Source organism: Spermophilus citellus (genome assembly GCF_964194105.1).
Source record: "Spermophilus citellus genome assembly, chromosome: 8".
In the NCBI taxonomy this organism is placed as follows: Eukaryota; Metazoa; Chordata; class Mammalia; order Rodentia; family Sciuridae; genus Spermophilus; species Spermophilus citellus.
Genome location: NC_138189.1, coordinates 31440157 through 31463695, shown reverse-complemented (window position 1 = coordinate 31463695; position 23539 = coordinate 31440157). Strand labels below are relative to the sequence as shown.

At 36.4% G+C, this 23539-nt stretch overlaps 1 protein-coding gene across 5 annotated transcripts in view; it reads left to right on the top strand.

Moving 5' to 3' along the window:
• Window positions 1-23539, top strand: part of SMIM14 (small integral membrane protein 14) — a 75663-nt gene that overhangs the window by 3284 nt on the left and 48840 nt on the right. Inside the window, exon 2 of one of the 5 annotated variants that reach the window (XM_081302956.1) lies at window positions 71-106. The exons of 1 other annotated variant lie outside the window; for it this stretch is intronic. In XM_081302956.1, the coding sequence (XP_081159082.1) occupies window positions 100-106 (7 nt within the window). In that variant the 5' untranslated portion in view covers window positions 71-99. Of the gene's footprint in view, window positions 1-70; window positions 107-3456; window positions 3478-13057; window positions 13091-16114; window positions 16137-23539 lie in introns of those variants that run through there. 3 more of the 5 variants (XM_081302959.1, XM_081302960.1, XM_081302957.1) reach the window with 3 other exon arrangements.

Below are 23539 nucleotides of genomic sequence, written 5' to 3'. Positions count from 1 at the left end.
TTCTCTTCAATAGTTTTTAAATTTATTTTTTAGTTGTTGATAGACCTTTATTTTATTTTTTTATATGCAGTGCTGAGAAACCAACCCAGTGCCTCACACATGCCAGGCAAGTGTGCTACCTCTGAGCCCCAGCCCCTCTTCAATAATTCTTTAATGCAGTTCTGAGGATTGAACCTAGTGTCTCAGGCATGCCAGGCAAGCACTCTACCACTGACCTACATCCCAAGCCTTCAATAACTCTTGATATCTGGGCAAGAGAACACTCTCATCATATTTCAAACCAATGAAATTAAGCCCTGGAGAAATGCATCTACAGGCTCCTCAGGTGACTGTAATATACATTAAAGTTTGCAAATGTCTCTTAATATTTTAATATTTTCTGGGAGATTACTTTTAGCTTTATAGTAGTAATGATAAGTTCTTTTATTTTTATTTTTTATTTTTTGATGGTGCTGGGGATTGAACCCAGGGACTTGTGCATGCAATTGTGCATGCAAGGCAAGCATACCACCAACTAAGCTACATCCCAGCCCCCCCTCCTTTTTTTTTTTTAACACTATCAGTTACTAAGCTAAAAATTACTCTCATGTATTTTTTTGTTCAACTGCAAAGCAACACAGAAGAGGAATTCCTGTTCCCATTTACAAATGAAGTTCAGACATAGTAAGTGGTACAAGCTTGGATTTGAACCTCAGTCTGTGATCTTTATCATTGTACCCTACTGCTTCTGAACTACAGCATTTGGAACTATACACAGTACTTTGGTTAAGATAGGCCATGTTTTGTTAAAGGACAGGATATATTCTCTGCTTCATTTCTGATCCTGTCTTCAAGGCTCCATGTTTTTTTGTTTTGTTTTTTTTTTTGTGGTTGTTGTTGTTTGGTTTAGCCTGAAGTTGCTTAGTTGGGAAATGGCCTTCAGAAAAACTCTATGCTACTGGGGAAACTGAAGTGGGAGGATTTCTTGAGTTTAGAAATTCAAGGCCAGACTGAGCAATATTGTGAGACACTGTGTCAAAAAAAAACATAGAAAGACTCCCAGTTGTCTTGCTTTTTTTGTATTGAGTTCTGAGAGTCTACTGAGCTAAAAATAAATTCAGAGTATTTTTTCCTTCCATGTATATTACATTGCATTCCCCACATCAGAAACCATTCTACTCGCTGGGTGAGGTGGTGCACGCCTGTAATCCCAATGGCTTAGAGGCTGAGACAGGAGAATTGCAAATTCAGAGCCAGCCTCAGCAACACCTAGGTGCTAACTAACTTAATGAGACCCTGTCTCTAAGTAAAATACAAAATAGGGCTGGGATGTGGCTCAGGGGTTGAGTGTTCCTGAGTTCAATCCCTGGTCCCCCCCCCCAACCCCTGCCCCCACCAAAAAAAAGAAACTCTTCTTGCTGGGCTTGCCATGATGGCCCATGCCTGCAATCCCAGTGACTCAGGAGGCTGAGACAGAAGGGTCTCAAGTTTGAGGTCTGCCTGGCAACTTAATAAGGCACTAAGAAACTTAGTAAGGGGCTGGGGATGTGGCTCAAGCGGTAGTGCGCTCGCCTGGCATGCGTGCGGCCCGGGTTCGATCCTCAGCACCACATACAAAGATGTTGTGTCTGCCAAAAACTAAAAAATAAATAAAATTAAAAAAAAAAAAAAAAAGAAACTTAGTAAGACCCTGTCTCAAAAAATAAGAGCCTGATGTGGTGGCACATGCCTGTAATCCCAGCAATTTGGGAGGCTGAGGTGGGAGGAACAAAAGTTCGAGGCCAGCTACAGCAATTTAGTGAGACCCTAAGCAACTTAGTGAAACCCTGTCTCAGAATTTAATAAAGGGCTGGGAATGTGGTTTAGTGGTTAAGCACCACTGGGTTCAATCTCAGGTACCAAAATCATAAATAATAAAAAAGACTGGAGATGTAGCTCAGTGGTAAAGTACCCCTAGGTTCAATCCCCAGGTCCCCTACCATCACCAAAAAAAAAAAAAAAAAAAAAAAGAAACCAAAAAAACCAGGAGCCTGAGGCAGGAGGATTGTAAATTCAAGATGACCCTGGTGTAACTCAGTGACAGATACTTGTCTAAACATCCAATTAAATGGATTATGTATGTAACTCAGTGGTAGAGCACTTGTCTTGCATGTGTAAGTCCCTGGGTTTGATCCCCAGTACTTCCCCTTGTTCCACATCACTTATCACTTTCTACCTCTTGGTAAGTCATTTGAGTTCTTTCTTTATTGATTTTTACTTTTTGGACTGCTTTTGGATGATCATAAACTACAGAGAGTTCTTAATGTAAGACTTCTTTCCAAATGAGTGAAAATAATGTTAAATTTGATTGATACATTGATTTTGGGGGAGACTTCAACCCAGAGAAGTACTGGTGGTTTTATAGTTTTCCTTTATAGTCTTTTAAACTGGCTAAGTCTATTTCTGTGGAGACTTAGTCCTTTACCAGAGCTCTAGCCTAACCCACCTTAGACTTCTATAAACAGCCAGGCTCTCTCCTATCTATTTTACCTACTTGTAAAATTGAAAAGTTGTAAAAGAAATAATGTATAAAACCAACAATGAATGCATAATCATCTTAGAAGTACTTTCTGTATATGTATTTCCTTGTCTTTTTTTTTTTTTTTTTAATTCCAGTGGGGGCTGAGGATGTAACTTGGTGATAGAGTGCTTACCTAACATTATGAGGCCCTGGGTTCCATTCTCAATGCTGCAAGAAAAATAAAATTGATGTAAAGGGTATATACCCACATATTTTTTAAAGGTTTTTTTGTAGTTGTTGATAGACATTTATTTTATTTATTTATATGCGGTGCTGAGAATCGAACCAAGTGCCTCACACATGGGAGGCAATCCCAGCCCCTACCCACATATTCTTATATACTTTTGTTTGTTTAATACAGTGAGCTTCTCAGCTTGTCCTTTAGAGACTTTCTGAACATGATTTTTATGGTGCTAGAGATTAAACCCAGGACCCTAAATATGATTTTTTTCTTGAAGTACTAGATCTTGAACCCAGGGGCACTCTACCACTGAGCTATATATTCCCTGCCCTTTTAATTTTTTAATTTTAAGGCAGGGTCTTATAGGTGGGTACAGTGGGGTACACCTGTAATCCCAGTGACTCAGGAGGCTAAAATAGGAGGATCCCAAGGTCAGCCATAGCAACTTTGTGAGGCCCTAAGTAACTTAATGAGACCCTGTCTCAATAAATGGGTTGGGGATGTATCTCAGTGGGTTCAGTCCCCAGTACCAAAAAAGAGAGGGGGGGGTCTCACTAATTTTTGTAGGCTAGCCTCAAACTTGCAATCCTCCTGTCTTCGGCCTCCCAAATAGCTGGGATTACAGGCATGTAACACCATGCCTGGCCTAAACATGATTTTTTTTAAATAAATTTTTGATTGTAGGTGGACACAATCTCTTTATTTATTTATTTTTAGGTAGTGCTGAGGATTGAACCCCGTGCCTCATATGTGCCAGGTGAGCACTCTACCACTGAGTCACAACCTCAGTCCCCTAAACCTGATTTTTAACTGACTGTATATTATAAGATATTTTGAATAAACTGGCTTGGAGCTCAGTTAAAGTTGGATATGAATGGTTTTATTACTATTATAATACTGTGATGGTCCATTGCTTTAAATATTTAATCAAAGCTCTAAAGAATTACATAGTCTAATTTTAATATATGCCATATTAAAGACACCTTAATGATTTGAAACAAAGGATTTTAATCATAATTCAACAGCTATAAACAGTGTACATGTACTCAGGTATGCCTAGAAAATATATGAAAGTAGAAGGTGTCTCCGAGGAAAGTAACTTACTTTTCTGTTTTTTTTTGGGGGGGTGGGGTGGGGGAAATGGTATTTGAACATTTTAACTTGAAATATGTATTGATTTAAAATAATTATCTTAGGAAAGTATGTTTTCTAAGCTAAAACAATTTTTAAGTGCATAGTAGAGCCTATACATATATTTAGTGACATTTTAAATTTTACTATTTTTATTTTGGAGAAAGTTTCCTTCTCGTTGCTTATTTTCATATTGAATTTTCACTTCCCTTTTTTCTTTTTTTAAATTTAGGTCAAAGCACAAATGTATCAGCTTTGTAAAAGTACAAAATAAAGCTAGTTTATGCTTGCCTGCACTTATTGACAAGTATTATAAGTGCAAAGATTTCAAAATTTAACACCTAATAAAGGTACTCCACATCAAGTTAGGGATGCAATTATCATCTTCAGTGGTATACATGAGAATTAGAAGTCAGTCTTTTGGCTGTTGTGTTTTGTCTTACAACATAATTCTGTTTTGTTGTTGTTTGTTTCTTTGTACTGGAGATTGAATCTAGGGGTGTTTTACCCCTGAGCTACATATCCCATCCTTTTATATTTTGAGACAGGGTCTAGCTATGTCACTTAGGGCTTCACTAAATTGCTAAAGCTGGCTGGCCTCTGATGTTTGATCCTCCTGCCTCCTGAGTCACTGGGATTACTGTTGTGTGCCACTATACTCAATACAACAGTTTTTTTAAAACATGAATTTATGATTGTCCTTTGGTGCCAGGACCCCCAGAGACACCAAAGTCCAAGTCTCTTAGATACACATGGTGTAGTATTTATGGTGCACATATATATGTGCACACAACCATATATCCTCCCACTCCCAGATGGGGATTGGACCCAGGGTCTTGTGCATGCTCAGCAAGCACTATATCGTGATCTACAATGGCAGCCAACCTCAGATATTTATTTTGAGATGGAGTTTTGTTGCCCAGGCAGGCTTTGAAATCTTAATCCTCCTACCTCAGCCTCCCAATTACCTGGGATTACCAGCATGTGCCACCATACCCAGTTCTCATATATTTTAAATACATCCCTATATTATTTTTTGTGTTGCCTGAAAAGACCCAGGGCCTCACTTATGATCCTCATGTCTCAGCCTTTTCTGAGTAGCTGGAATTATAGACGTGTTCCACTGTGCTCAGCTCATTTGTGATAAATTTTACCCCTGGATCTTGACCAGGTAGAAAAAATCTTTGGTATCATACATGAGTAAATTACAGCCAGGAAAAGACAAATTAGTAGGTGAAGAACTAAGCTTCAGAATACAAGGTGCCTTTCTTCCCTTTTATGTAGAAGAATGATAGCTGTGGTCCCAGGGGAACATAAAACACTCCAGTATAGGCCTGAGTGTTAAAGGTACTTTAGATTCGAATTGGCCCATTACTTTTTCACTTATAAAGAAACCTTACAAATTCTTGGTCTTTAAAAAAAAATTATTTTTAAACATGGACACGTGCCTTTATTTTATTTGTTTATTTTTTTATGTGGTGCTAAGGATTGAACCCAGTGTCTAGACAAGCACTCTGCCACTGAGCTACAACCCTAGACCCCTTACTCAGTCTTTAAAATAAATAGTTTTAGCTATCATTTCTCTTTTATAGATAGTTACAGAGAGGTTGATTATTCATTTCTTAGTAGGAGCCTTTGGGGATGATTTGCTCATGAGGGCTCCTCATGAATAGGACAAATTCTCTTATAAAATCAGCTCTAGATGCCTTGCATGGTGGCACACACTTGTAATTCCAGTGGCCCAGAAGACTGTGAGTTTTAAGGCCAACCTTAGCAACTTCGTGAGGTCTTGAACAACTTAGCAAGACCCTGTCTCAAAATAAAAAAAAGGACTGGGAATGTGGCTTAGTGGTAGAGTACCCCTGATTCAGTCCTTGGTACCAAAACAAACAAACAAACAAAGCCCTTGAGGGCTATTGTTTCCTTTCACCTTATAAGGACACAGAGTACACTTTTTGATTTGGGACATTCCAGCTTCCCAGATTGTGAGAAATAAGTTTCTGTTTTTATAAGCTATGCAGTCTATGGCTGGTCATAACTGGCAGATGAGGAATAAGATCTAATTGGGAATTTAACTGTGACTTCCTGTCCAAACTTTGTCATATTATATATGCAATCCTGGTCAAATCGCTACCTTATCTGAAAAAGTTTTCCTCATGTTTATTTATATTTTGGGGGGGATTGAATCCAGGGGTGCTTTAATAATGAGCTACATTCCTACCCCTTTTTTAATGTTTTATTTTAGAATTTCATTAAATTGCTCAGGGCCTTGTTCAGTTCTGAGGCTGGCATCTAACATTTGATTCCCCTGTCTCATCCTTCTTTGTTGAAGTGTCACTGTGCCTGTTTTTCTCTCTCTTTTTTTTTTTTTTCCCTGTACCGGGGATGGAACCCAGAGGTGCTTGACTGCTAAGCCACATCCCCAGCCCTTTTATTTTTTGAGACATGGTCTCACTAAGTTGCTGAGGATGGCTTCGAATTTGCCTCAGCCTTCTGAGCTGCTGGGATTATAGGCACGTGCCACCATGCCTTGTTTTCCTAATTTTTTTAAAAAATATTTTATTTACATTTTAGTTTTCGGCAGATACAACATCTTTTGTATGTGGTGCTGAGGATTGAACCCGGGCCGCACCCATGCCAGAAGAGTGCGCTACCGCTTGAGCCACATCCCCAGTCCCAGTTTTCCTCATTTTTAAAATGGATAATTTTCCTGTTTTGATGTTATCAGAAGGGTTTTTGTTTATATGTGAAAGTAACTAGTAAAGCTACATTCCTTTTTTTTAATTTATTGAGATATCATTTTTTCTCATTCTCCATTTTTATTGGTGCCTTATGTTTGTACATAATGAGTCAATATAACAATGTAATTTGACCAATATCACTCCCCAGCTAGTAAAGCTACATTCTAATAAAAAACTATTAAGGCATAGCTATATTTGTTTCAGCCCAATCTCTGATAAAAAATAAAGTAACTGGTCATGGTGGCACATACCTGTAATTCTAGCTACTTGGTAGACTGAGGCAGGAGTATTGCAAGTTCGAGGCTAGCCTCAGTAACTTAGAAAAACTTAGTGTCTCAAAACATAATAAGGGCTGGGGATGTAGCTCTGTGGTAGAGAATCCCTGGGCTCAATCCCCAGTACTGAAAAAAGAGAAAAAAGAAAGTAGGACTAGAGGTAAATCTTAGTGGTGGAATGCTTGCCTGGTATGTGAGGCCCTGGGTTTGGTCCCCAGTACTTAAAAAAAAAAATGAATAAACTCAAATATAGTTTTCCTGAACATGCTGGTGGCAATTCTAATAGTTTCTAAAATGTTTCACTATTAGTTTTATTTTTTTTTATTTTTATAATTTTTATTGATTGTTCACAACATTACAAAGCTCTTGACATATCATACTTCATACATTAGATTGAAGTGGGTTATGAACCCCCAATTTTACCCCAAATGCAGATTGCAGAATCACATCAGTTACACATCCACAATTTTACATAATGCCCTATTAGTAATTGTTGTATTCTGCTACCTTACCTATCCCCTACTATCCCCCCTCCCCTCCCCTCCCTTCTTCTCTCTCTACCCCATCTACTGTAATTCATTTCTCTCCTTGTTTATTTTCCCATTCCCCTCACAACCTCTTATATGTAATTTTGTATAGCAATGAGGGTCTCCCTTCATTTCCATGCAATTTTCCTCATCTCTCCCTTTCCCTCCCATCTCATGTCACTGATTAATGTTACTCTTTTCTTCCCACTCTTCCTCCCTGCTCTGTTCTTAGTTGCTCTCATTATATCAAAGAAGACATTTGGCATTTGTTTTTTAGGGATTGGCTAGCTTCACTGAGCATAATCTGCTCTAGTGCCGTCCATTTCCCTGCAAATTCTATGATTTTGTCATTTTTTATTGCTGCATAGTACTCCATTGTGTATAGATGCCACATTTTTTTAATCCATCTATTGAGGGGCATCTGGGTTGGTTCCACAGTCTAGCAATTGTGAATTGTGCTGCTATGAACATCAATGTGGCAGTATCCCTGTAGCATGCTCTTTTAAGGTCTTCAGGGAATAGTCCGAGAAGGGCAATAGCAGGGTCAAATGGTGGTTCCGTTCCCAGCTTTCCCAGGAATCTCCAAACTGCTTTCCAAATTGGCCGCACCAATTTGCAGTCCCACCACCAATGTACAAGTGTACCCTTTTCTCCACATCCTCGCCAGCACTTGTTGTTGTTTGACTTCATAGTGGCTGCCAATCTTACTGGAGTGAGATGGTATCTTAGGGTGGTTTTGATTTGCATTTCTCTGACTGCTAGAGATGGTGAGCATTTTTTCATGTACTTGTTGATTGATTGTATATCCTCCTCTGAGAAGTGTCTGTTCAGGTCCTTGGCCCATTTGTTGATTGGGTTGTTATCTTATTGTCTAATTTTTTGAGTTCTTTGTATACTCTGGATATTAGGGCTCTATCTGAAGTGTGAGGAGTAAAAATTTGTTCCCAGGATGTGGGCTCCCTATTTACCTCTCTTATTGTTTCTCTTGTTGAGAAAAAGCTTTTAAGTTTAATTAAGTCCCATTTGTTGATTCTTGTTGTTAACTCTTGTGCTATGGGTGTCCTATTAAGGAATTTGGAGCCCGACCCCACAATCTGTAGATCGGAGCCAACTTTTTCTTCTATCAGACGCAGAGTCTCTGGTTTGATATCAAGCTCCTTGATCCATTTTGAGTTAACTTTTGTGCATGGCGAGAGAAAGGGATTCAGTTTCATTTTGTTGCATATGGATTTCCAGTTTTCCCAACACCATTTGTTGAAGATGCTATCCTTCCTCCATTGCATGCTTTTAGCCCCTTTATTAAATATAAGATAGTTGTAACTTTGTGGATTAGTCTCTATGTCCTCTATTCTAAACCATTGGTCCACCCGCCTGTTTTGGTACCAGTACCATGCTGTTTTTGTCACTATTGCTCTGTAATATAGTTTGAAATCTGGTATCGCTATACCACCTGATTCACACTTCCTGTTTAGAATTGCTTTTGCTATTCTGGGTCTTTTATTTTTCCATATGAATTTCATGATTGCTTTATCAATTTCTACAAGATATGCCGTTGGGATTTTGATTGGCATTGCATTAAACCTATAGAGAACTTTTGGTAATATCGCCATTTTGATGATGTTAGTTCTGCCTATCCATGAACAGGGTATATTTTTCCATCTTCTAAGATCTTCATCAACTTCTCTCTTTAGGGTTCTGTAGTTTTCATTATATAAATCTTTCACCTCTTTTGTTAGGTTAATTCCCAAGTATTTTATTTTTTTTGAGGATATTGTGAATGGAGTGTTTTTCCTCATTTCCGTTTCAGAAGTTTTGTCGCTGATATACAGAAATGCCTTTGATTTATGCGTGTTGATTTTATATCCTGCCACTTTGCTGAATTCATTTATTAGTTCTAGTAGTTTCTTTGTAGACCCTTTTGGGTCTTCTAGGTATAGAATCATGTCATCTGCAAATAGTGATAATTTAAGTTCTTCTTTTCCAATTTTTATGCCTTTAATTTCTTTCGTCTGTCTAATTGCTCTGGCCAGTGTTTTGAGAACTATATTGAATAGAAGTGGAGATAGAGGGCATCCCTGTCTTGTTCCGGATTTTAGAGGGAATGCCTTCAACTTTTGTCCATTCAGAATGATGCTAGCCTGAGGCTTAGCATAGATAGCTTTTACAATGTCAAGGTAAGTTCCTGTTATCCCTAATTTTTCTAATGTTTTGAACTTAAAGGGATGCTGTACTTTGTCAAATGCTTTCTCTGCATCAATCGAGATGATCATATGGTTCTTATCTTTAAGCCTATTGATGTGGTGAATCACATTTATTGATTTCCGTATGTTGAACCATCCTTGCATCCCAGGGATGAATCCTACTTGATCATGGTGCACAATTTTTTTGATGTGTTTTTGTATTCGATTCGCCAGAATTTTATTGAGGATTTTTGCATCTAGGTTCATTAGAGATATTGGTCTGTAGTTTTCTTTCTTTGAGGTGTCTTTGTCTGGTTTCGGAATCAGGGTGATGTTGGCCTCATAGAATGAATTTGGAAGAGCTCCCTCTTTTTCTATTTCCTGAAATAACTTGAAAAGTATTGGTATTAATTCTTCTTTAAAGGTTTTGTAAAACTCCGCTGTATACCCATCCGGTCCTGGGCTTTTCTTGGTTGGTAGTCTTTTGATGGCTTCTTCAATTTCATCCATTGATATTGGTCTGTTCAAATTGTGTGTATCCTCCTGACTCAGTCTGGGTAAATCATATGACTTAAGAAATTTATCGATGTCTTCACTATCTTCTATTTTGTTGGAATATAGGTTTTCAAAATAATTTCTAATTGTCTTCTGTATTTCTGTAGCATCTGTTGTGATATTGCCTTTTTCATCCCGTATGTTAGTAATTTGAGTTCTCTCTCTTCTTCTCTTCGTTAGCATGGCTAAAGGTCTGTCGATCTTATTTATTTTTTCGAAGAACCAACTTTTAGTTTTGTTAATTTTTTCAATAGTTTCTTTTGTTTCAATTTCATTGATTTCCGCTCTGATTTTAATTATTTCTAGCCTTCTGCTACATTTGCTGTTGTTTTGCTCTTCCTTTTCTAGGGCTTTGAGATGAAGTGTGAGCTCATTTATTTGTTGGTTTTTTCTTTTTTTGAGGAATGACCACCAGGCGATGAATTTTCCTCTTAAAACTGCTTTCATTGTGTCCCATGGATTCTGATATGTTGTGTCTGTATTTTCATTTATTTTTTGATTTCCTCCTTTATGTCTTCTGTAACCCATTGATCATTCAGTAACATATTGTTCATTTTCCATGTGATGTAGGATTTTTCCTTCCTTCTTTTATCATTGATTTCCAGTTTCATTCCATTATGATCAGATAAAATGCATGGTATTATCTCCACCCCTTTATATTTACTGAGGGTTGCCCTATGGCATAATATATGGTCTATTTTTGAGAAGGATCCATGTGCTGCTGAGAAAAAAGTATATCCATTTGATGATGGTTGATATATTCTATATATGTCAGTTAAGTCTAGGTTATTGATTGTGATATTGAGTTCTATAGTTTCTTTATTCAATTTTTGTTTGGAGGATTTGTCCAATGGTGAGAGAGGTGTGTTGAAGTCACCCATAATTATTGTGTTGTGGTCTATTTGATTCTTGAACTTGAGGAGAATTTGTTTTATGAATGTCGCAGCACCATTGTTTGGTGCATAAATATTGATAATTGTTATGTCTTGTTGGTGAATGGTTCCTTTTAACAGTATATGATGACCTTCTTTATCCCTTTTGATTAACTTAGTCTTGAAGTCGATTTTATTCGATATGAGGATGGCCACCCCTCCTTGCTTATGAGAACTGTGTGCGTGGTATATTTTTTCCCATCCTTTCACCTTCAGCCTGTGTATGTCTTTTCCAATCAGATGTGTCTCCTGGAGGCAGCATATTGTTGGGTTTGTTTTTTTAATCCATGATACCAGCCTATGTCGCTTTATTGGAGAGTTTAAGCTATTAACATTCAGAGTTACTATTGATATATGGTTTGAACTTCCATCCCTGTTTGATTGTTTATCCTTTTTTTAAAAAAAAATTTAGTTTGTTTCTCCGTGATTATCTTTCCCGTCGCCCTCTGTCTTTACCGAGGCACTTCCCACTGATGGTTTTGGTTATTGTTTTTCATTTCTTCCTCGTGTAGTGTTTTGCTCAAAATGCTTTGCAATGCTGGTTTTCTGGCTGCAAATTCTTTTAACTTTTGTTTATCATGAAAGATCTTTATTTTGTTGTCATACCTGAAGCTTAATTTTGCTGGATACAGAATTCTTGGTTGGCATCCATTGTCTTTCAGTGTTTGAAATACATTGTTCCATGACCTTCTTGCTTTCAGTGTCTGTGATGAAAAATCCATTGTTAACCGTATTGGTTTACCCCTAAATGTAATCTGTCTCCTTTCTCTTGTAGCTTTTAATATTTTCTCTTTGTTCTGTATATTGGATATCTTCATAACAATGTGTCTTGGCGTTGGTCTACTGTGATTTTGTGTGCTCAGTGTCCTGTATGCATCTTCAATTTGTATATCTGTTTCCTTTTTTATTTCTGGAAAGTTTTCTGTAATTATTTCATTCAGCAGGTTTCTCATTCCCTTGGTTTGAATCTCTGTACCTTCTTCTATCCCGATGACTCGTAAGTTTGGTTTCTTCATGTTATCCCATAACTCTTGGATGTTTTTCTCGTGATTTTTTACCAGCCTTTCTGAGTTGGCTAGACTCTTTTCAAGATGATATATTTTGTCTTCATTATCTGACGTTCTGGCTTCTACTTGCTCCACTCTGTTAGTGATACTCTCAATTGAGTTTTTAATTTGGTTTATCGTTTCCTTCATTTCTAGAATTATTGTTTGATTATTTTTTATAATCTCTATCTCCTGATAAAGATGCTTAACTTCTTCTTTTAGCTGTTTATGTAGTTCATTCTCAATGTGTTCTTTCGCTGCTTGAATTTGCTGTCTTGTATCCTGTTTAAGGTTCCATTCCATCTGTCTAAGGTGTTCCTTGAGGTCTTTATATGACCATTTTTCTGATGACTCTAGGTCCTCCTGAATATTTAGGCTGTCCTGCATTGTTTGTACTCCTTTTCTTCCTTGTTTCTTGAAGCTGCTCATGTTGCTTCTTGTTCTGTTTGACTGCTGAGTTACTGTTTACTCCTATAAATTTATTTGATGCTTGGGAGGAAAGGTATTAGAAGGGAAGGGAAGAAGTCACTAAAGAGAATGAGAGTAGGCAGATAGAATTCAAGGAAGGGGGGATAAGAAAAATGAAAAGACAAAAGAAAGAAATAGGAACAATTCCCGGCAGGACCCCCTTCACGGAATTTTGCTAGAAGTTCCTCAGTAGGTAGACTGCCGCTGTTCCAAAGGGTCTTTTTGATCCCGTTACTGTGGAGACATTAGAATCGCTGCTTCCTCGTCGGCGGCCATGTTGGATCCCCCCTCTCTCTCTCTCTCTCTCTCTGATGTGTCTTAAGTCCAGGTCGCTAGAACTCCATCCCAGCCTGAGGAGTCTCTCACTATTAGTTTTAAAACTGGAACTTTATTCAGTAAAATTGGTGCTTTATTTTATTTTATTTTTTATAAAAATGCATTAGAATACTTTTTCTGAGTTCTGTTTTCTGTTTTGTTTTGAGGTTCTGGTAATGGAACCCAGAGCCTTGTGCATGGTAGGTAAGCACCACTGAGCTAAGCCTCCAACCCTATTTTTCCAAAAATAAAAACCCCCTTTCCCATAATCCCAAGTACCACAAAACAAAAAAATTGCATGCATTCTAATTTGTTACTTCTCTTGCTGTGGGTTGAAAAATTTTTTATATCATTCTTCTTCATTGTAAAGATTCAGCTGGCTATGTGAAAAAGCGATTCCATCATAAATCACCTACTTAATATACATTAAATGTTAATTTTCTGACCTTGAGTTAGCCTTTGTTATCTCACAGGAAGAGCCTTGTAGGGTGTGAGGGAAATGGAGGAGATTGTTTGGCATCTACATAAAAACATTTAAAACCAGTTGAGATGATAGTGTGGCACATAAATGTAATCCCATCTACTCTGGAGGCTGAAAGAAGAAATGGAAAGTGTGAGGCTAGTCTGGCAATTTATTGAGGCCCTGTATATTAAAAAAAAAAAAAAAAAAAAGAGTGAGGCTCCTTGGGATGTAACTCTGTAGTAAATGTACAAAGGAAGAAGTGAAATCCTGCTACCCAGAGATTTTTTTTATTTTTTCCAACTTTTCCATTCTTGAGTGTTTTCCTGTACCTTTTAAAATGTGTGCATGTGCTGTTTATTTTTATACCTTTTAAATATACTTTTTGTGATAATTTCCTCATGTTATTAAGAAAGAAAATGAAACATTTGGCTACATAATGATTTATTGTATGTGTCATAATTTATTTATTTTATTTAATTGATTTTATTTTTTTATTTTTTTTAAGAGAGAGTGAGAGAGGAGAGAGGAGACAGAGAGAGAGAGAGAATTTTCAATATTTATTTTTTAGTTCTTGGCGGACACAACATCTTTGTTGGTATGTGGTGCTGAGGATCGAACCCGGGCCGCACGCATGCCAGGCGAGCGCGCTACCGCTTGAGCCACATCCCCAGCCCCTGATTTTATTTTTTTAAATACACAACAGCAGAATGCATTATAATTCTTTAGAGCACAATTTTCCATATCTCTGTATATAAAGTGTGTTCACACCAATTGATATCTTTATACATGTACTTTTTTTGCATTACAATTCTTATTACACATATATGTGTAATTTTTTCATATCTCTGTATATAAAGTAGGTTGACACCCAATTTATGTCTTCATACATGTACTTTGGATAATGATGTCCATCACATTCCACCATCCTTGCTAATTCCCTGCCTTCCCCTCTCATCCCTAGTATGTGTCATAATTTAAACATTCCCTTTGAGACATTTAATTGTTTTTCACTTTTTAAAGCTATGATAATCTACCTTTGTATGTAAAATTTCATATTTCAGATTATTTTTCTTGATATAGTAATAGAATTATTCAGGGGATATGAACATTTTTAAACTTTTGGATTCATATTGTCAGAAAATTTATTATAGTTTATAATCTCAAATGCAATTATATGTGGCTCCTTCATATTTTTAAGAATCTGTATATTATTAAAATATCTGGGGCTGGGATTGTGGCTCAGCGGTAGAGTGCTTGCCTAGCACGAGCGAGACCTAAGTTCGATCCTCAGCACCATATAAAAATAAAGGCATAGGGCTGGGGATGTGGCTCAACTGGTAGCGCGCTCGCCTGTCCTGCGTGCGGCCCGAGTTCGATCCTCAGCACCACATACCAACAAAGATGTTGTGTCTGCCGAGAACTAAAAAATAAATATTAAAAATAAAATTCTCTCTCTTTCTCTCTCTTTAAAAATAAAATAAAATAAAAAAATAAAAATAAAGGCATTGTGTTGTGTCCATCTACACTTAAAAAAATAAATAAATAAATATTTTTAAAAATGTGTGAATATGGGCTGGTGTTGTACCTCAGTGGTAGAGGCACTGGGTTCAATCCTCAGCATCACATGAAAATAAATAAAATAAAGGTATTGTGTCCATCCATAACTAAAAAGTTTTCTTAAATGTCTGAATATTAGTAAAAAATTTTTTCTAATTGCTTTATAATTTTTTTGAGCTTGTTTTGTTGTATATATCTTTAGAAAGTCCTTTTCCAAAGGTCACATAAATATTCACTTAAATTATCTCTACAGCTGGGATGTAGTGCAATGATAGAGCACTTACCTAGCATGTGTAAGACACTAATATTGATTTCCAGCACCACACATACACAAAAAAATTACTACAATCTTTGATTTTTTTTTTTGCTAGTGAGTTTTCCTAGGATGATTTATTGAAATATTTTTTATTCATATTTTATATGGAAGTAAAAATTTTATTTATTTTTTAGTTGTAGTTGGTCATAATACCTTTATTTTATTTATTTACTTTTATATGGTGCTGAGAAGCGCACCTAGGTCCTTGCATGTGTGAGGCAAGCACTCCACCGCTGAGCCATAACCCCAGCCCCTAAATTTTTTATATAAAATAAAAATTAGAAAAAAGGATTGCATTCTATATAGTGGGTTATAATATTTTCTTACACCACTCCTTCATCCACCACCTTTTTCCTGCTTGCTGTTCCAGCAATGATAAGCATCCAGATGTCTTTGATTCTGGCTATACTTTGGGAAAAGATCTAAAACAAAACTAGTCTAGGCCTTCTCTTTTTTTGTTCTGACTAACGTGTGTTTTGTTTTTTGTGTGTGTTTAGTATTGAGGTTTGAATCCAGGAGTTCTTTACCACTGAACTACACCCATGGCCTTTTTTTAATTTTTTGAGACAAGGTCTCACTAAATTGCCAGGGCTGGTCTTGAACTTGAAATCCCCTTGTCTCACCCTTCCAAGTTGCTGGGTTACAGACAAGTTACTGGTATTGTAAACATTTGCCACTGCCCCAGGCTTTTATTTTAAAACTAATTCAAAGACTGGGGAATGGAGCTCAGTGGTAGAGCAAGTGTCCAGCATGTGCCAGGCCCTGGGTTTGATCCCCAGTACCACATAAAGCCCACAAAACTAAGAAAATACTATACCTGCATTAATAGTTGGTAGAATATAACTATTCTTTCAGTAATTCTTTGTTTTTCCAGTGCTGGTGATTGAACCCAGTGCCTCATGCATGCTAAGTGCTCTATAGCTGAGCTAAACCCCATTCTTAATTTGGTACTCTTAATTATTAAGTGCTCAATAGCTGAACTAAACACCATTTCTAATTTGGTACTCTTAATTATTAAGGCTTCCACAAGATAGTGAGTAGGGAGGATAAAGGTAAATTTTTAAAAACTCATTTTGCAATAAATGATTAGTTCAAATTTAGATTAAAAAAACCTTTAGGCTGGGTATGGTGGTGCACGCCTGTAATCCTAGCAACTACAGAGGCTGAGGTAGGAGGATCACAAGTTCAAAACCAGCCTCAGCAATTTAGTGAGTTGTGAATATGGGCTGGTGTTGTACCTCACTGGTAGAGGCTGGATGTGGGCTGGGGTTGTGGCTGAGTGGTAGAGTGCTTGCCTAACGTGTGTGGCCCTGGGTTCAATTCTCAGTACCAAATATAAATAAATGAATAAAATAAAGGTTCATCAACAACTTAAAAGATATTTTTTTTAAAAAGGGTTGGGATGTGGCTCAGTGGTTAAGCACCCCTGAGTTCAATTCCTGGTATCCCCCACCCCTTCAAAAGAACAAAATTGACTTTAGAAGTGTCAATTTTAGGGTCTGTTTATATACTTTATAATTTCTTCATTGATATTGGGATTTAGTTCATTCTGTACTGTATTAACTATTAACTCTAACCAGCAAATTTGGTAATTACAGAAGTAGCATACCTTTTATTATATATAGCAGTTCCCCCTATCCTGTAGATAACAAAGTCCTGAAAATATTAAGTGGAAAATTACATAAGTAAATGATAAGTTATATATTGTGTTTCATACTGAGAATGATGATGAAATCTCATCCTTTTCTGCTCTGTCCCACCCAGGAAGTGAATCATTTCTTTGTCCTAATGCATTCCTCCATACTGTATATGCTGCCTGTCAGTCACTTGGTTATCATCTAGGGTGTCAGATGGTCTCTCAGAATGTGTTCAAGAAACTTTTATTTAATAACACCCCCAAAGTGCAAGAGTCTGGTGGTGGCCATTTGAAAGTGCCAAAGAGAAGACACAGTGTTACCTTAAAATGAAAAAAATGTAATTTCTCCACTTAATAAGGAAAGGAAAAAAAAAGGTATATGCAGAGGTTGCTGGGATCTATGGTAAGAAGGAGTTTTCTATCTATGAAATTGTGAAGGACAGAGAACTGTGTGTTAGTTTACTTTTGACATCTCAAAGTGCAAAAAAATATTATGGTACAATATCTCATAAAAGAAAACTTATTGTATTTTGAGGGAAAAACTACATTTGTATAACTTTTATTAATAGTATGTTGATTTTCGTTTTGATTTTTTGGTACTAGGGATTGAACCCAGGGGTGCTTAACCACTAAGCCACATCCCTATCCCTTTTTTATTTTTTGAGACAGGGTCTCACAGAGTTGCTTAAGGCCTTGCTAAATTGCTGAGGCTGACCTGGAATTTACAATATACCTGCCTCAGCCTCACAAGTTGCTGGGATTACAGGCATGCACCACTGTGCTCAGCTATTGTACATTGTTATTATATCTTGTTGTGCTATTATTAATTATTAGTGTTGTGCCTAATTTTTAAATTAAACTTTATCAGAAATATGTACATATTGGAAAAAAACATAGTGTATATAGGGTTTGATACCATCCTCAGTTTCAGGTATGCAAATAAGGAGTACTACTCTATTAGCTATTAACTCTAACCAGCAAATTTGGTAATGATAAAGGGTTAGATAGAGGGTCCAGATAATTTAGCATATTCATTTCAAGAGAAAATAGATGTATAATTATTTGTTCTTAAAGCCAATGGGTTTAGAAGAGGGAAGAAAGTTACTCTTAAAAAGTTAAGGACTAGGGCTGGAGTTGTAGCTCAGTGTTAGAGCACTTTCCTAGCATGTGTGGGGCACTAGGTTTGATGCTCAACACCACCATGAAATAAATAAAACAGAGGTACTGTGTGCATCTACAGATATATACATACACACATACATGTATGTATATAAAAGTAAAGGACTAGGGTTGTAGCTTATGGGTAGAAGTAAGTCCTTGGATTCAATCCACAGCACTAAAAAATAAAAACTTAAAACTCTTTGAATAATTGAAATATTCATATGGTATAAATTCAGAAGAAACAAATATTCATATGGTATAAATTCAGAAGAAAATGCCCCCTCCTTTTTTTTTTTTTTTTTCCTTAAGAGCTGAGATCTTGTTATGTTGACTAGGATTCCTTAATCCCAAATTCCTGGACTGAAGAGATCCTTTTTCCTCCTCCTCATAGCTGAGACTACAGGCATGGGACATTCCTGGCTACAGAAGATACAGAAATGTATACACAGTAAAGTCTTCTATTTCTGCTCCTAGGCACATTGGCCATAGTCAGCTAGTTACATAATTATTTTAAAGTATTAAATTTTTAAGGTTTAGAATTTAGAACTATCTATAAATAAACACCACTATTTCACAATTGTGTGGGAATTTCCACATCAGCATTTGATTTTTGTTTTGGGTAATAGTTTTTGTTTACATGTGGGTAAATTGCATTTATATATAAACATTTGTAACCATATATAAATGTATAATTTGATTCAAAATGTAAAATGTATAGAAAATTAGGAAACCAAGAAAAAAGTCATTATCTGATCACCACAATAGTAACTAGTATAATCATTTTTTATATTATTTTTTAGTTGGACACAGTATCTTTATTTTATTTATTTATTTTTATGTGGTGCTGAGTATCGAACCCAGGGCCTCACACATGCTAGGCGAGCGCTCTACCACTGAGCCACAACCCCAGCCCTAGTGTAATCATTTTAAGGTAGAATAATCATTTTCCAAGTTTAAATTCTGGGTACATAGTAATTCTAAATACTTTTTAACCACAAGAATTTCACATGGAGTGTGATGGATTTCTAACACCCTTTTTATGAGGAAAAGGAAATTAGTAAATGTTTTTCTTGTAAGGAGGAGCAGAGAACTACCCTCTATTAAAGAGGAAAATGGAATTAGTGATTAGAGAGGGGTTAAATAAGGATACATATTTTTATAGTACAGCTTAAGAAAAAATTAAGGCAAAAACCCAACTTGCAGTAATTGTGGATCCTTAGAACTGACTGTTTTTTAAAAACTTTTATTTATTACTTACTTGATGCTAGGGATTGAACCCAAGGCCTTGTGTATGCTGAGCAATCACTCTACCACTGAAGTATACCTCCAGCTCTTTTTCTTAAAGTAAGGGATTAACTGGAAATGTAGAGAGGATAAGCTGATAGTCAGATTACACCATTTGTCATATTTTACTATTCCATGTTTTGATGGTCAGTATCATGGAGGATTTATTTAAAAAGGAAAAGAAAGAAAAAACTTTCCAAGTCTTAAGTTCAGTCTATATCTATTATTACCACAATGGAGTCTGAGCAACAGAAGTCAAAGACTCAAAATCATAAAATATAAAGGTAATGAGTGGATAAAAAAATAAAAATGCCTGCTGCACAGGATTCTGCCTCAAATCAAAATTTATTAGCCTCTAGATGGGCGTGGGGACACAGGCCTGTAATCCTAGTGATTTAGTTCACTGCTAAATAGCCCCTGGGTTAAATCCCCAGTACCAAAAAAAGAAAGAAAAAAAAAGTAGACTTTTGGTACAACTACAGGATGGGTGATTCCAAGAAGATTCTGGAAATCAGTGGATAATGTTGAATAACAATTGCCTGTTATTACTAATTCAAGATAAATGTCAGTAATCTTTCTTTATATCACTTTAAAAGGGTTTTCCTAATATCATCTGGAACTAATGTTCTAACCCAAAGTTCCCATAAATTTTCCAGTTGCTCAACCCAGAGTTTCCTACTATGTTTTTTTTTTTTTTTTTTGTTTTTTGTTTTTTTTTTTTTAACTCAGGGGTGCTTAACTACTGAGCCACATTCCCAGCCCTTTTTTATGTTTTATTTAGAGTCAGGGTCTCACTGAGTTGCTTAGTGCCTCGCTATGTTGCTGAGGCTGGCTTTGAACTTGTGATCTGCCTGCCTCAGCCTCCTGAGCCACTGGGATTACAGATGTGTACTACTATATCCAGTTCTATGTTGTTTTTTATGAGCCCTCTTATTTAAAGTACTGTCTTTATAGGTGCCATTTTATATTCTGCTTAATTATGTTTGTTCACTAAATACATAAACCTTTTTCTTTTACTACAGTGTTTTTTTTTTTTCCTCACTCTGAAACCGGTATACTTTAATTAAACAAACAAAAATACAGTTTTTTTCTTGTGACAAGGTCTCTCTATGTATGTTACCAAGGCTGGTTTTGAACTTCTGCACTCAAGTGATCCTCTTATTTCAACCTCTGGAGTAACTGAACTGCGGGCACATGCTATCAAGCCTGCATCACACAGAATGTATTATAAAGTCAATGGTTCAGTTTTCATAGTTGGTCCACATATTTTTTTTTCTAATACTACCACTTGAATCCAAGGTCTCACACTTGCTGAGCAAGCACTCTATTGTTAAATTACATCTCCAGCTCTAATTTTATTTTGAGATAAGGTCTCAAGAAGTTGCCAAGATTGGCCTTGAAATTATTGTCCTCCTGTTTTAGCCTCCTGAGTGGCTGGATTACAGGTGCATGCCACCTCCCCTAGCTCTTGTTTTATTTTTAAAATGAGTATGCTATATTATGCAGGCTAACTTAGAACTTGTGGGTTCAAGTAATTGTCTTGTCTCAGACTCCCAAGTAGTGTATACCACAATGCCTGACTGATCTGAATATTTTTAGTTCTTGATACCTATTGCCAAATTGCATCCCAGAGGGTTGAGAGTTGTAATAGTTCATTAGAGGATTAATAATATATGACTAAACTTCTATTGAATTTTTTGTTTTTAGGTTAAAATTTATATTAATTGCATTTAATTAATGATGCAACTAAGGTATTTTTTCACACTGTTGGGAGAATTAAACCCAGAACCTTTTGTACATGCACTCTTTCACCGAGCTACATCCCCAGCCCATTTATCTAATTTTTTCCCCTCATTTCTCTAATTTTTAAATTAGCTGTATTGACTCATTTGGGAATTATCTTTTCCCTTAGGCTTTACCTATTTAAAAAAAAAATTTAGTGGAGCTGGGCATGGTGGTGCATGCCTGTAATCCCAGAGGTTTTGGAGACTGAGGCAGGAGAATCAAAAGTTGGAAGCCAGTTTGGGGAACTGAGACTCTGTCTAAAAATAAAAAGGTCTGGTGGTCAGCATCCACTGATAGACCTTGAACAATTTGCTGTGTTCTTTTGGTTTGCACTAGGATGCAAAAGAAAATAATCCCTGTGCTTTCTGTCTTTGTAACAGTCCAGATTGAATTGGGGAACACATCTGTAGAAAAAGAAAGCAAAAAAGTCTGGTGGCGGCTCAGGGGTAAAGTGCCCCTGGGTTTAATCCCCAGTACTGGGAAGAGGGGCAAGTAGAGACACTACCGGCTGTTTTAACTATTCTCTTCACATTTAAGAGATTTATTTACCCTTCTGCTCATTAGCCCTTGATTTTTAGTAGTCTTCAGGATTTTGTTTTATGTAGATCTCATGATCAAGACTTTGTTAATCCTGTTGTATTCTTTAGAAATTTTGTTTTGCCTGTTAAATTTATTAAATATGGAAAAGTTGCTAGCTATTAGTAAAAGAAGAAGAAATAAGGCCATTTTAGGTAAAAATTAGATAATGGTAGTTCCAGTCCAAATTAATATGAGAACTATTTTAAGTTAATTTAGTTTGTGGTTGGATTATATGCTTTAAAAATTCATGACTGATTCTCTCAAGCATTTTATTTTAAAAGCACTTTTGAAATATTTACAATTTTGCATTGCTGTGTTACAAAAATAGCGAACCCTTTTGAAAATTATTTTTATGATCTTGAAGATCACATTTTATGTTTTGAGCATATTTGTTACCCCTAGGAATTAGTAAAATTTAGCCCAGGGCACTTAACCACTGAGCCACATCCCCAGCCCCTTTTTATTTTTAATTTTGAGACAGAGTCTCATTAAGTTGCTTAGGGCCTTGCTAAATTGCTGAGGTTGGCTTTATCCTGCCTCAGCCTCCCTAGCCGCTGGGATTACAGGTGTGCACCACTGTGTCCAGCTCTATTTTTGGCTTTTTATTTTTTTTAAGATAAATTTATTTTTTAGTTATAGGTGGATACAATATCATTAATTAATTTTTTATGTCGTGCTGAGGATTGAACCCAGGGCTAGGTGAGCGCTCTACCGCTGAGCCACAATTCTAGCCCCTATTATTGGCTTTTAATCTACTATTATTACAATAAGATTGAGAACTTTTTGTAGGTTATTTGCTTTTCTTTGTCTATATATCTTCAAAGTGAAATTAAAATTCTGTTTTCACATATTTTTCTACTAAAATAACTATCATTTCAGACTGTTAACAAGTTAATGAAACTATAAATCATAGAAAAATAGTTCAAATTCAAGATAGAAACTGAAAATAACATAATAACATGAAATTGGGTTGAGGAGGTAATTAAATGGTAGAACACTTGCCTAGCATGGGCAAAGGGCTCTGGGTTTAATCCCTAGCACTGAAAGCAATGTTTTTGAAGAAATATTTGGGAAGGGTTTACTTATTTATTTTGCAGTACTGGGCATCAAATCCAGGGCCAATGCATGCTAGACAAGAACTCTACCACTGAGCTATATCCCAGTCCTTTTTATTTTAATACATGGGCTTGATAAATTTGTGATACTCCTGCCTTAGCCTCCCAAGTAGCTGGGATTACAGGCATGTGACACCTTACCTTGTTTATTTTAATTTGCTTTATTCTTTGAATAAATATGCCAGTATCTTCCAGAGTTATGTTAAAGGAATTAAAGGATGATAATAAACCTTGGGTTTTCATTATCTGGGGGAAGGGTTTCTTTTGACAATTTCCTTCAGCTTTTTTCCTTTTTCAGAGATGATTTTTTGTGGCTATGAGGGGCTGAGGCTCTTTATTTGATATATAATGAAAAATGTCTTCCAAGTCTATTAAATATTTAGGGAGGAAAGTGTTTATATGATGGTAAGCGAATGTGAGTTCACATTAGTTGTATTGATGAAAAAATACCTGGTCACCTGGTTGGTATGTATCCGTGTGTGTGTGTGTGTGTGTGTGTGTGTGTGTGTGTGAGAGAGAGAGAGAGAGAGAGAGAGAGAGAGAGAATAAATGTGTATTAAAAGACCTGAAAGTAGGGGCTGGGGCTGTAGCTCAGTGGTAAAGCGCTTGCTTCACATGTGTGAGGCAGTGGGTTCTATCCTCAGCACCACATAAAAATAAAGATACTATGTGTTCATCTACAAAGAAATAAATATTTTAAAAAAGACCTGAAGGTATTCATATGAGACTGTTAAGTGATGACCTTTGGGGGAA